The sequence below is a fragment of the Piliocolobus tephrosceles genome, unplaced genomic scaffold, assembly GCF_002776525.5.
Source record: "Piliocolobus tephrosceles isolate RC106 unplaced genomic scaffold, ASM277652v3 unscaffolded_41800, whole genome shotgun sequence".
Taxonomy (NCBI): Eukaryota; Metazoa; Chordata; class Mammalia; order Primates; family Cercopithecidae; genus Piliocolobus; species Piliocolobus tephrosceles.
In genome coordinates, this window is record NW_022326311.1 from 7,245 (window position 1) to 21,890 (window position 14,646).

Here is a 14,646-nt window from a genome sequence, read left to right on the forward strand (position 1 = left end):
CATTGCACATTGTATACATGTATCAAAATATCACATGAACCCCCAAAATGTGTACAACTATATTATGTCCCAATAAAAAGACTTCTGACATTCTAAGTTTTTATTTCATGCCCCAGACTCCCTGGAACCAGTTCAGGTATCCCCATCTCCTCACCCTTGCCTTTTCAGAGTGGCTACTGCCAACTGTTCAATTTGTTCACAGAGAAATCAGCAGGTGTAAAGAAGAGAGGTAAGGGTCTTTGGGACCTGTTTGAGGCTTTCTCTCTGATAAAAAGAGGAACTGAAAAAGAAAATCTGGCATAAAAGATAGAGGGAGTTGCCTGAAGCCTTTCAAAGGTATAAATATTTAAATTAAAATTTAAAACTCACAGATTTTTATTTTCCAAAGTAACTCTGGGCCCTTTTCCTACATGTCAGGGGGCCATCTGTAAACACTTGCCGTAGGTCAGAAACCATCCCCCTTTTGCTGAAAAGGCCATATAGTAAATGTGTAGGCTTTGCAGACCAAATATATCCATGGCACATATTCTTCATTGTTAAATTGTTTTAAAACTATAAAAACCATTCTTACTCTGGGCCATATAAAAACAGTTCTCAGCCGGGCGCTGTGGCTCACGCCTGTAATCCCAACACTTTGGGAGGTCGAGGTAGGCGGATCACGAGGTCAGTTAACCATCCTGGCTAACATGGTGAAACCCCGTCTCTAATAAAAACACAAAAAATTAGCCAGACAAGGTGGCGGGCACCTGTAGTCCCAGCTACTCAGGAGGCTGAGGCAGGAGAATGGCGTGAACCCAGGGGAGGAGCCTGCAGTGAGCCGAGATTGCGCCACTGCACTCCAGCCTGGGCGACAGAGCGAGCCTCCGTCTCAAAAACAAACAAACAAACAGGTCTCAACATAAAAGGAAACAAAAAACAAACAAACAAACAAAAACAGGCCTTTGGGCAGATTGGGCTCACAGGCTGTAGTTTGCTGGTCCTTGGCTTAAGGTCCAGAGACAAAGCATGCGACAGAGTCGGGAAAATTGATTTTAACCCGGACCTGTTCCCTTAGTCAAGCCTTCACCTCTGTTTGAAATGGGACATTTCTAAGGCTCATTCAATGATTATGTGACTGTCCCCAGATTACCTAACTAAGCAAATCTACTATTGCCAAGCATGAGCCCTGTCTTCATCCAAATGCCTATATACCACTTCAGCCTCAGGTCTCCTGTGTGTCCCCGCTGCTCTGAGCCAGGTATCACTTTCCCACCACCGTTTCTCCAGGAAATCCTCCAAGGGACAGTCGGCTCAAGGATCCAAATAAGTGAGGGAGAACAGAGCCTGGAAGAAACAAGGCAGCCCAAAAGAAATAAACCCACCAACCTCAGACAGGTCTTTCCTCTTCTTACAGTTGGTACCTCCAATGAAGACCATGTTGGGCATGACTGGCCTAGGATACTCAAGTACAAAGTCATATCTTAACAGCCAAATAGAGACCTTCTGATATAAGGTGATTACATCCACATCTCTCTTGAGGACCGTTGATGCGAGATCATCGTACTTTGAAAACAGACAATAAAATACATAGGGCTCCAACAAATTAACGAGGAAGTTGGCCACTCGTTGGGAAAAAGTCATGTGGTCTGAAAACTTTGTGTAGCACCTGGGAATATAGGACACAGGGTTTGGGCTTCTGCTGAATGTATGCTCCAGGGAACATGGAAAACCCCTGAAGAGGTACACGGAGGGTAGGCCCAAATACTCAGCCAGGATCACCCCACAGGGTAAGGCTGGGTCTGTGAAAAGAGCATCGAACTTGCTCTCCTTGAGAAAGTTCAGGGTGTCCACGTCCTGCAGGAGGCTCTGGCAGTTGATGAAGTACATGCCAACAACGATCATGTTATTCCTGTACTCTGTCTGAGGAGCAGTCAGGAATGATGGCTCAACAAAGTGACTGTTTCCAAACAATTGGTAACGGTTCTTCATCTCTTCTGGGTCATGCGGCACTGGATAGATTTTTCTTGTGTAGTATTTGGATTCTTTCAAAAGCAAATTGACTTCAGGCACCACCACTACAACGTCATGCCCCCGGGCACCCAGAACCTCAACTATATCCTTCATACTAAGCCAGTGGCTTCCATCCTGAGGGATCACCAGCAGCTTGTCACCTACAACCATGCCCCAAAGTGCTAAGAAGAAAACCCCTGCAGAAATTCTCTGAAATGCACAAAGAAGGCAGGCCATCCTGGAAACAGTTAAAGTAACAACAGTAATAAAGAGTTTTCACGCTCCAAATCACAGGGCTCCTAGCTATTTTCCCTAAACTAACCACTGCTTTTCACAGGCCCTGTCTACCTCTCTCTTGCTCTGAATTTTGCCCTTTAATATGTAAGAACCCAAATTAATATTTAACCATTTTAAGCACACAGTGAATATGGATCAACTATGCCCCATATCAACTTTCACCTGAACTTCCAGGATTTTCTCTTCATCTCCACCAGTCTGCCTCTCCCTCTCTGAAAAGTTATAGCAACACTTTGAAGATAACTTGGAGAGACCCCTGGAGACCCCCTGCCAATTCTCTATCCCGAACTTGCTGGATTCCTTATCATTGACGTTGTCTGTTATGTCCATCATGTGTGGGGATTTTATTTCACATGGACCTATTCTCTAACACCAGCTGGGTATCCTACAATTCAATTCCATTCTGAATTGAATTCTGAGTTAGCACGGACCCCACAGGTTAAGGGCTCAGTCCTACAAGACTGCCTCCTCTTCAGACACCAATTGCAAATAGTAGGTTCCCAGGTTACCCACAACTTCTGTCTGACTTGGCGAAAATCAGAGGTTCACACGCTCTCTTTCTTGGAGTCAATCATTTGCTAGAATGACTCACAGAACTGAAGAAAACAGTTTACTTACCAGGTTTGGTTTATCACAAAGGATATCGCAAACAACACAGATGAATAGCCAGAGGAAAAAGTACAAAGAACAAGGTATGGGGATAAGGCCATGGAGCCCCATCTGCCATCTCTGGGTGCCCCACCCTCCACACCTTCAGCAACCTAAAAGCTCTCTGAACCCCGCCTTTTTGAGTTTGTATGTAGGCTTCCTTACATAGTAGGCATGATTGATTAGATCGTTGCCCACTGGTGATCAAATCAATCTTCAATCACTCTCTCCTTTCTTCCCTCTAATTGCAAGGGGTGGTTCCCTGGCAACCAGCCCTCATCCTTAGAGACTTTACATGTCCTTTACATAAACTTAAATGTGGTGGAAACGGATCTGTTTTGAAAAACAAAAGACTATCTGTTCACCTTTATCGCTCCCGCCACTTACGGTTTCAGGAGCTCTGGCCAGGAAACAAAGACAAACATATATATTTCTTATTATACATCACAATATAACAACATTCAAACTGTTACTTACTTTTAGGAAATTAAGATTTGAGAAGTGTAACTCTAGCCAGTATGTGGTGAGGTACTAGAGCTGGAGTCAGAAAGCCTGCTATCTGCTTCTGGCCCAGCCACCCATCAGCCAGGGGAGTGACTCCTCTCCTAAGCTTCAGGTTTCTCAACTGAGGCCCAGAAAGGGAGGGTCACACTGGCCCTGCCTGCTAATCCCACTGCTGAGGGTGGTCCCAGAGCAAGACCTGTGTAGAAACTAGGCTGTCGCAGTGAGAGGTGGTGCCTAGCATTACTAGAACAGACTCGCCCAGAGCTAGTCACGCACACCTGGTTGGCATGCAACGTCCTGTTCTCACCTACAAGTTTGGCATTGGAGGTGTTCTGGGGCCCAGGAAGGGACAAGCCTGAGCAACATGACTAGAGGGGCCACTCCAAGGACAGGGCTGGCCCCCACGGGGAACATAACCAGGATGCAAATTCATTGTTCAAGGCATGCGAAGACTCAGCTCAGTCCAAGCTGGGAGCAGCCTCCTAACAGGATTGCCAGCTTACAATGATCAAAGTCATGGGGGTGGCAGCATCTTGCTTTGAGTTCATCTAGATCGCAGTAAGACTCCAGGAAGGTTGCAAAGGGAACAGAGCTCAGGTCCACCTTCTTGAGCAGGCAGACGTTAGGCAGGTTTCCTTCAAAGAACAGTTTATCTAGAGGAAGAACGGCTTAAGCAAGCATGTAGGAATAGCAGGATCAAGAAATGCTACAAACTTCACATTCTTTATACTAGACCTCCACTGTGCTGTGAACATTGGTCTGGGCCCTTCCAAGCAGAGCCTTGCTCTGAAAATCCTATGGCTCATCTGTGGGTCCTGTTCTTAGTTCCACAAGTCCCTATAGAACATGAGTTGGAGGAAGGAGCTGAAGAAAAGAAACTAATATCACTATGCATATCATCCCTTGAATTCCTAACACCTTCTTGCAAATAAAGAAGGTATTAGAAAACATTTTTCTTTCTCCTGTGAGCTTTGACTATACTAAGAATGGTGTGTGTGTGTGTGTGTGTGTGTGTGTGTGTGTGTGTGTCTGCACTGGAGACTAGCCAGAAGAATCTGGCATGTCTGTTAGTCATAACGATGATCCCTAAAGAGTAGCTCCGCTGGAGACCCAGGCCTGCCCTGGTTGGTGCTGTGGGAGTCAAGGTGTCCTCAGGCATCTCCTGAGTGTCATGCAAAGACGAATTATTTTTTTCTCAGGGATTGCTGCCGACTGAATGACTCAGGCTTGGGACGTATTCCAGTGGCGTGAAAGAAGTAGATCCTAAAACAAATCTCTGTGGGCAAGAGCAGGTTTCCCAAAAGTAAATGGAGGATACCTGGCATTTTGAAAAGAGGAGAGACCCAAAGACATGCATGAAGGTAATTTCATGTTGGGGACAGGAAGGTCTGGACAGGCAGACCCTATGGAGAGGTTTGCGTCTAAGGTGCTCACTCTTTCAGACCCTTGTATGACCTATGACCCATAAGTAATGGAGCCAGGACCTACTTGCAAGATTTCAAAGGACCTGCAAATTGTTTGAGACTTAGAAAAAGAAATTTGCTGGATCTAGAATACTAAAATGGCAAAATTGAATTTATGAATATTTTATGAAATGGCTATAAGAACGTAACTACATGTCAGTCAATATCCACTACAGATTAGCTCACCAAGTTACCCAGACGTAAGTGACATGGGATGCGGGAGCAATTTAATCTATTTGATAGGCTGTGGGGTGGGGCTGCAGAAGTCAGAATGCTCTGTGCCCAGATCTTGAGGGAAGTCCAAAATGGTGAGATGAAGGAGGAATTTCTTTTAGGGGCCTGTGGTCTCCTCTAAACATGGAAATAAAGGACATTCTTGGGTTCTTTCAAAGGAAATTCCAGGCACCTACCTGGCCCTGAGAAATAAATAAGGCACTTGATAAGCAAGAAGGTAATAGTAGCCTAAAACAATAGCCAAGGATGTTAGAGTCCAGAGATGCTTGATTCCCTATAGAAACTAAAGATTACATCTTAACATATGTCCCTGAGTTGTTTTTCGGAAACCTGGACTTCCACCAAATGGATCCATTGGCAGGCAGACCTCAGATAAGGGGAACTGAGAACTGAACTCTGACAGCCATTCTTTGTTCCTGGTGGAAGTCACACTCATGAGCAAGAGCTAACATTCTTTTCTGCTAACCCCAAATTTTAAATGAAGCTTCTCTTCCTTAGCTAATTGCAAATCAGAAAATCTTTGAATTCACCTATGACCTGCAAGCCTTCATTTCTCATGACCAAACCGATGTGTAACCTCTGTGCATTGATTTGCAATTTCTTCTTGTAACTTCTGTTTTCCTAAAATATATCCTTGCCCTTAAAAACCCTTACTTGTAAGCCATCAGAGAGGTTGGGTCTTAAGTATAAGCCTCCCAATACTCCTTGCTTGGTGCCCTGCACATAAACACCTTCCTTTCTCCCATTGCAAATCTCAGTGTGGATGTTTGGCCTTACCGCACTGGGTGAGTGAACCCCAGTTTAGTTTAGTGTGATAACAATAGTCAAGTCTGAGTCACCCACACACAGGATAGGGAAGTGCAGGTAAGTATGGCTTGCCCAGCCAGACAGCTCCAGGGGCACCTGTCCTAGTAGAAGATAAGGTGTTTATAACTTCCTTCAGGGGCTTGTAACAATGTGGGTTGTGGTCCCAGGAGCAGTGGGGAGGGGCACAGGTCACTAAGTAAGCCATGACAAAGGGATTATTCAGAAGAGACATAAAGTAGGGTTTCCACTTGCCCATGTTTGTGAAGTAAAGAGACCCTGGAACACAGGGATGAAGGGAAAGATCATGCTGTGATTCCAAACATTTGGCCTCATGCTGCACCTGCCATCTTCCCTGCTTGGCACACTGTCACCCCAGCTTCTCCCAAGATTGCCACTCCTCATCCTGCAAGGTCCCCTATGATCAGCTCTCTTTGCATCCTTTTCTTTCAAAGTATGTTTCACAGTTTGTAACTAATCAATGCCTTCCTCTCCGTTAGAATGGCAAAGCCATGTTCATTTGATTATGGCCATATCCCAGTCACACAAAGACTCTCAACAGATGTTTGTTCAATGAAGGACATCTAATATTAAATTTTTTAGAAAAAGAGCCAGCTGCATGTTATTCTGTAACACCAACAAAAACAAGACTAACTCATGTTTGCTGAGGGATTCGAGACCATGTGATGTCCGAAGTCAAACCCACTCTAGGCACATTTCACTCCATGTGACATTCCCAAAAGGCCAGAGATAGGACATTTTCCAAAAAGTTTCCTGTCAACACAATCAGGCAGTCAGGTATAGAGGTTAGGCACATGGGCTCAAAAATTAGAACATCAGGGTCTATCGTATACAAATGTTCACAGTAACATTATTTTTCATGGTTGAAAACGGGAAACAACCCAAATGTCCACCAACTGATGAATGGATAAAAAAAAAAATGTGGTAAATCCACACAATGGAATATTCAGCCATGAAAAGGAATGAAATACTGATTCATGCTACAACATGGATAAGCCATGAAATTAAGTGAAAGAAGCCAGTCATAAAGGCTTCTATTTCCATGAAATGCCCAGAATATGCAAATCCATACAGACAGAAAGTAAATTATTGCTGAGGGGTAGGAGAAGGGGGAGAAATAAAGAGTGACTGCCAGTGGGCATGGGGTGTCTTTTTGGAGTGAGGAAAATGATCTGGAATTAGATATTGGTGATGGCTGATTACATCTGGGAACACATGGAAAACCACTGAATTTTATGATACATGAATTACATATCAATTTTTAAATGTTATTAATTAATTAATTTATTTATTTTGAGACAAGGTCTTAGTCTATGATCCAGGCTGGAATGGAGTGGAATAATCATGGCTCACTGCAGCCTTGACCTCCTGGGCACAGGCGATCCTCCCGCCTCAGCCTCCTGAGTAGCTGGGACCACAGGCATGTGCCACCATGCCTAGCTAACTTCAAAAAAAAATTTGCAGAGACAGTGTCTCCCTGTGTTGTCCAGGCTGGTCTCAAACTCCTGGGCTTAAGTGATCTTCCTGCCTTGGCCTCCTAAAGTGCTGTGATTACATGTGTGAGCCACCACACTCAGGCTTTTTTACTTTTTTTTTTTTTTTTTACAAAGAATGTATGGATTTGAATCCTGGCTCCCCTACTTACTTGAGCAATAACCTTGGGCAAGTCACTCAACCCCCTTGTGCCTCAGTTTCATCATCTGCAAAATAGGTCAGCCAATAATGCCAGCCTCCATGTAAGTACTCAGGGTAGCACCTGGTACCTGGCGAGTCTCCAATATATGTTAGCTTTGATTATATTTAATTTGCAAATTCTCCCTAAGGAGACAGTCCACCATCTGAAGTTTAAATCATTCAAGGGAAACTTGCATCAAGAAGACAATATTGATATCTCACCATGTTGTTTTGAAGACAGTCTGAATGCCTGGTTAAGATCATTAATCTTGTGGAGGCTGGAAATAATCGTGCTGGAAAACACGTATCACCCACACAATTACGTGTATTGTTGATTCACTGCCACATGCCAGGCATCTGCATGCATTATCATATTTAATCTAGATAACACTGAGTTTTTACCCAAGTTTACGCAAGTGTCACAGCTGAAGTACTCATGAAATCAGGCTTGGATGACTCCAGGGTCCATGTGCTCAAACACTACATTGAACTACCTCCTATAGTCCTCTAGCGTCGAAACCAAGATTTGGGGTACAACTTCCCTGCCTTGCTAATTAATTACTGACAGCTTCCCTGCATGAGTCAGCCCATGGGATGCCCCTTCTTGTTGACCCCTCTGGGGCAGGAATCACGCAGAAAAAGTGACAGAAAGGAAAGACACAGGTGGGGAAGGAGACAGAAAAGAGGAATAAAATAGGAAGGGAAAAGTAACAGGGGAGGTGGAAAGAGGAGAGTTGGAGTGTTGCATAAAATAAAGCCAGTGAGGCTGGGGAAGGCGAGATCATGGGTGACCTTCATAGCCAGTGGGAGGGTGCAGGCCAGAGGGCACCACCAGAATATCCTGAGTGGGCCAAAAGAGGTAGTGTATCATGTTTGATATCACATTATCAACATAGATTGAAGGAGAGAGAGACAGTCAAGGAAAGCAGCAGTAATCCACACTTGACTTCTGACACCAGGGATTTTAGAAAGCCACAGAAAGCTTAGGTTCTAACGCAGGTAGAAAGTTTCATAGGACAGGAAAACATAGGATGTGTCATGAGAGAGCCTCCATGTCAAGCATATGCGTGTTTATCTGCACACCTTAATAAGGGTGCCCACGTGAGTTGTCTTTTCATTCTCTTGATAGTGTCCTCCGATATATAAAAGTTTTTGTATAAAAACATTATGATAAAGATTTATCTCTTCTTTTTCTTGTTTTAATTTCTTGTACTTTTGGTACAAGAAAAAAACATCTCAGAAAACATTTCCAAATCCAAGGTCATGAATATTTTCCCTAATGTTTTCTTCTAAGAGTTTTACAGTTTTAGATTTTCTATTTGGGTCTTTGATCCATTTCAAGTTAATTTTTGTAAATGATACAAGGTAAGGGTGCAACTTCATTCTCTTGCACTTGGATATGCAGTTGTCCCAGAGCCCTCTGTTGAAGACACTATTCTTTGCCATTTCAATGGTCTTGGCACCATGGTAAAAATCAAAGCAAAGAATGTATGGGATTATTTCTGAATTGTAAATTCTATTCCATTGATCTACATGTAAAAGATTTTTTGAGACAATCAGGATAAATTTAATTATGGGTTGAAAATGAGATAATATTAAAGTTATTGATTGTCTTAGGAATTGGGGCTATGAAACAAATTTTCCTTATTTTTTATATTTAGTGAAGTATTTCATGATGAGACAACATGCCAAGATTTTCTTTTAAAAAAAGTCAAAATTTTTCTTTAAAATGAAAGAAAAAACGAAGAAAGATGAAGCAGTACAGAAAGATATTGAAAATTATTTCACCTAAGAATGGCTACATGGGTACACATTATGCTATAGCCTCTCCTCGGTATATGTTTGAAAACTTTGATAATAACAAGTTGAAATAAATAATCTTGGAGAGAGGACTAGGGCTTGCCCACTAACAGGTAAATTTGAATTGAGATCAAAAACAGAATGCGAGAGCAATGGGGAAAGCACAGATCTTTTCTTGCTGTAACCACATTCCAGCCCCAGTTCTCCAGAGCTGCACTGGCCCTAGATGGTGTTGACTGAGCCCAAATTCTTTTTTTTTTTTTTTTTTTTTTTGAGACGGAGTCTTGCTCTGTTGCCCAAGCTGCAGTGGAGTGCAGTGGCCGGATCTCAGCTCACTGCAAGCTCCGCCTCCCAGGTTCACGCCATTCTCCTGCCTCAGCCTCCCAAGTAGCTGGGACTACAGGCGCCCACCTCCTCGCCCGGCTAGTTTTTTGCATTTTTTAGTAGAGACGGGGTTTCACCGTGTTAGCCAGGATGGTCTCGATCTCCTGATCTCGTGATCCGCCCGCCTTGGCCTCCCAAAGTTCTGGGATTACAGACTTGAGCCACCACGCCTGGCCCCAAATTCTTTATAACTGGATTCAACCATCAATTCTGCTGTAATTCACCAAAAAGTCAAGAAAAGTGGAAGTGATTTTCTTTTTTTCTCATTAAAACCATTTTAAGTCTGGGTGTGGTGGCTCATGCCTGTAATCTCAACACTTTGAAAGGCCGAGGCAGGCGGATCACTTGAGGTCAGGAGTCAGAGACCAACCTGGCCAATACGGTGAAACACTGTCTGTACTAAAAATACAAAACAAAACTGTTTTAATGTTCTCCTGAATGATGATCTACCATCTTTGTTAAAGTATTTAATTACATCCCTGGGTGTAATTCCCCTGGATAGACTCAATAAGATTTTGTTGTAGGAAACCTTTCAGAAAAATAATCTCCTGTGTAGAGCTTAAGACGTTGCACACAAACACACATGCACGTACAGACACATTTGTGAACAAACACCACATACACACACACTATCATCAAGCAATGCTTTCTTTTCATCAGACAGATGAAATGCAGACTATGAATCCTGTTGGCCAAACAAGGTACAAAATACTGTATACTTTTCCAAGGCACACTCTGCCCATACGAAACAAGAAAGGATCACTATGCAGTGTCCATAAATCTTTCTATGACAATTTACTTCTGTGGTTGAGCCATATCCAGGGTTCTTTGCCAAAGGGCACTCTTTATGATCTGAATTCTTCTTTGATAATTATATTTATTTTAGATTTATAAATATATACATTTATATATAACCTTCCATATCTATAAATCCTATCATATATATATATTCTGTAAAGGTATATAAATGCATATATTTTATACACCACTGAAGATATACAAATAACCAAAATATGTAAAACTATATATGGTTCACTGTTTCATATTGTATAGATCTCTCTATCATATACCATTATAGATGGTATAGAATCATATATAGATTTCTATATCTCTAAAGCCTTTTGGGTGACCCTTTGAGCCACAACAAATTCAGCACAGGTTCAGAAAGTGGCAGGCCACACACACGCCTGGCTAGAGGCCATGAGGCTGCAGTCAATAACTGAGTGGTGGCTGGTACTGTAATTGGAGGGTAAATGGGGAGAGACACTTTGATAAGTCTATCTCTTAACGTCCTACAACTTGCATCTCCTTGCCTGGTCTTGTCAAGAGCTGAAAGTCATGTATCATTTGAAAGGCCTACAGCTGTAGTCTCCCTGCTTTTTAGAAAGAGCATGGTTGCATTTTCCCATGAGTTGGTTGAACAGTCACTCTTTCACCGAACATCTGCCAATATGTAAGAGAATATGACTGTGTTACCAAGTCTACTGAACCTTGTAAGAAGCCAGAACAATAGATAAAAATGTATACTCCATCCCTAATAAAATAATATACTTAGATGAGACACCAGATATTTCACCTGGATTTGGCAACTATGCATTTGCCAAGAATCTTACTCTTGTATTTGTCAAGACTTTTTCAATTGCAAGTGACCGAATACTAATTTAAACTGGCTAGACCAACAACATTATTCAATAATGTTTTGGAACTATATGCTCCACCAAAATAAGAAGTATAAATACTAGGGGAGGGAATAATTTGCAGATGATATTGCACACTTACACCTTGCATACTAATAAGAGAGGTTAGTAATATGATTACATACAAGATAAATGTGTAAAACTCAAAGCAGTACATTAATTATGCAGAATTAATTCAAAAGAGAAATGAGAAAATTGCCTTGCACATAATGGTTTCAAAACCAATGAAATGCAGGGGAATAAAAGTTAATAAGAAAGATAAAATACTTCTATAAAGTGTAAAATTTTATTTATGGACATAAAACAAAATCAGAATAAATAATAAGGGATTCATATTCTTGAATAGGAAGATGTAATAGCAAAAGGATGCCAATCTTATTTAATGAAAACCAAGCAACCATACTCATAGGACAATATCCTACTGAGATAAGAACAAAAATATGGAAATATATATAAAGAAAGTATATAAGAATGTTTATTATTGCTCATAAATAACAAAAGTGGAAAACACTTAAATCTCTATCAATATTAATTGGATGGAAAACTACATTGCATCCAAAGTAAAGACTATTAGGCAATTATTAAAAGAACATGTCAAATCTGTATGCATTGACCTGTAAAGATATCTTTAATTTATTGACAAGAGAAAAATCTAACATAAAAAAAATCATAGCCAGCATGATATTAGATTTTATGTTAATAAAATAGAAGTGAGAATTCACCCTAAAGATATGCATATACATAGTATAATTTCAAAAATAATTGAAAAGAATTCACACAAAACTGCTAAGAATATTTTCCCCTGGGGATAGTATAGAATTAGGAAAAGAAAAAAAAGGAAGTTTCATTTCTTACTGTGGTTTTTGGTATGTTTCCAAAAATAGCATTTAGATTGCAGCCTAGATATGATCTACAATTATATCAATTGTATACACTTACATATCAACAAGAGCTGCTTTATACAATTTGCCACTCAACAATTAAGTGAATTGGTACAAAAGAATTCCTTAAACCAGAAAGAAATTCCAATGGGACAAATGTACATGATAAATTATAGTTCAGTAAGAAATCGTCTTTAAATGTTCAAAGCCAGATTATTCTTCATGTGCTAAAGGAGAGATAACTTACCTTAGGCACTGGCTTTCCCTGATGGCAGTTGATACCACCAATGAAGACCATGTTGGGCATCACGGGTTTGGGATAGTCCAAAACAAAGTCCGTTCGCAACAGCCAAATTGATGTGTGGCTGTAGAGATCGTATGCCGTGACAGGTGTTTGAAGAATTTCAGAGGCTATTTCTAAGACATTTTTTAAAAAATAGGGGCAAAACAAATGTTTCTCCAAGTGCATGATGTGGTTCCATACCCTCTCCTTGAAAGTCATGGCATCTGAGAACCTTAAGAGACCTCTGGGGACATAGGAAAGAGGAGCAGGGCACTGTGCACCTTCTTCAAGATAGTGGCAAAATATTCCCCTGGCGAAGACCACAGAGGGGAGGGAGAAATATTTGGCAACAATTAAGCCACAGGCATCAAAAGGATCCAAAAACACTGCATCAAAAGAACTCTCCTTTAAGTAGCCTACTAATTTTTTGTCCTTAAACAAACTCCTGCAATTTGAAAAAAATAAGTCAAAAATACCACTGGATGAACTTGTTAATAGAGAAAATGCACTTCGCAGTGGTGCTGTCCACTGAGCATCGGCAAAAACCATGAACTCCCGGTCCTGATCCTCCAGAGTGTATGACGTTGAGTAAGTCTTCACTGTGCAATTCAGTGATCTTCCCAGTTGCCAACTCACCTCTGGCATGACTACGACCACCTCATGCCCCCTGAGAATGAGTTTCTCCACCACCGACCGCATGGTAAACCAGTGGCTCCCATCCATGGGCACTACCAGCAACCTCCCTGCCTCGGCAAAGCCACAGGTCAGCAGTAGACACACAGATAGGGGAAGAAGGCCAGTATACCCTGCACAAGCCATCAGAGAACTTCAGCCCAGAGCCAGCAGCTGGGATTCTAAGCTCCTACAATATAGTAGGTGAAAGAAGTACAGATAGAACCTGCCCTCAAAAGAAGGCGTGTACTCATCCATCCATTAAAAAAAAAAAATTCACATTCACTGCCAGTGATTTACTCATAATAACATATGAGTAGCCTTTGCTGAGATACCTACTTGTATGTTTTCGAGAAAAGAGTAACTCATCATCTTTGCCTTGGGGACAGATCATGCCCTGTGCTGCAATATGAGTTTATAAACAAAATTATTAAGCAATGCTTTTGATCTTGATGACATTGAAAGATAAAAAGGAAAGTAAATTTAAATGAAGCTAATAATTTTGGAATTTGTCACAAAGAAAAATTTGCTATTTTTTTTCTTTGTTTGAGATGGAGTCTCACTCTGTCATCCAGGCTGGAGTGCAGTGGTGCGATCTAGGCTCACTGGAACCTCCGCCTTCCGTGTTCAAATGATTCTCCTGCTTCAGCCTCAGTCGCTGGGATTACAGGCATGTGCTGCCATGCCCAACTAATATTTTGTATTTTAGTGCAGATGGGGTTTCATCATGTTGCCCAGGCTGGTCTTGAACTCCTGAGCTCAGGCAATCTGCCTGCCTCGGCCTCCCAAAGTGCTGGGATTACAAGCGTAAGCCACTGTGCCTGGCCAAAGTTTACAGACAATTTTTATTTTGTCCTCTGCCCAGAAAGAAATTGGCATCTCATGTTCGATGGAAAGAGAGCAAGGGTCTTAGCACTGACCTCCTAACTGGGAGGAAATTGTGGCTTACCGGTGTCTCTGCAATGCACAGCTCACCTGTGCATTGCAGAGATGCAGGTGAGCCACAATTGTGACACAGGTGAACCACAAGTGCTGCTTGTCTTTTTTCATTTCCAAATCTTCTGAGGTCTCTGAAATGCTGTAATGAGATTGACAACCCTGCCTCCATGGACCCTTCCAAAAATTTGATGGAATGTGACTATCACCTATTTTAAATGGCTTTCCTCAGATACATTGTCTGCAGTGGTGAGTCGCTGGCCCTATGCTTGCCCAAGCACTCTGATGAGCTGCCTCTCTCTGCCAACCCTGCTTCTGCATTCTGAACAGAGCTGTAGGCCTCTGCTGTGGGCCCACCC

The 14,646-nt window shown here is 41.9% G+C and overlaps 2 protein-coding genes across 2 annotated transcripts; both read right to left on the reverse strand.

Annotated features, from left to right (window-relative positions):
• Positions 1-1,365: 1,365 nt before the first annotated feature.
• LOC113223554 (UDP-glucuronosyltransferase 1-6) lies at positions 1,366-2,359 on the reverse strand (the record flags this gene model as incomplete). The annotated part of the gene is made up of 1 exon (XM_026452971.1): positions 1,366-2,359. A coding segment is annotated over exon 1 (861 nt), but the record flags the coding sequence as incomplete, so codon positions are not given.
• A 2,269-nt stretch (positions 2,360-4,628) lies between these two features.
• On the reverse strand, positions 4,629-13,551 carry LOC113223555 (UDP-glucuronosyltransferase 1-7). Its single transcript, XM_026452972.1, has 3 exons — positions 12,644-13,551; positions 5,312-5,317; positions 4,629-4,701 (listed from the first exon to the last, which is right to left on the reverse strand). The coding sequence occupies exons 1-3, from the start codon at positions 13,496-13,498 to the stop codon at positions 4,660-4,662; spliced, it is 903 nt and encodes a 300-aa protein (XP_026308757.1). The 5' UTR covers positions 13,499-13,551; the 3' UTR covers positions 4,629-4,659.
• Between the last annotated feature and the right edge of the window lie 1,095 nt (positions 13,552-14,646).

Bases quoted from the DNA above. Each gene is read 5' to 3' on its own strand.
- LOC113223555 (XM_026452972.1), bottom strand. From the start codon at position 13,498: ATGGCTTGTGCAGGGTATACTGGCCTTCTTCCCCTATCTGTGTGTCTA.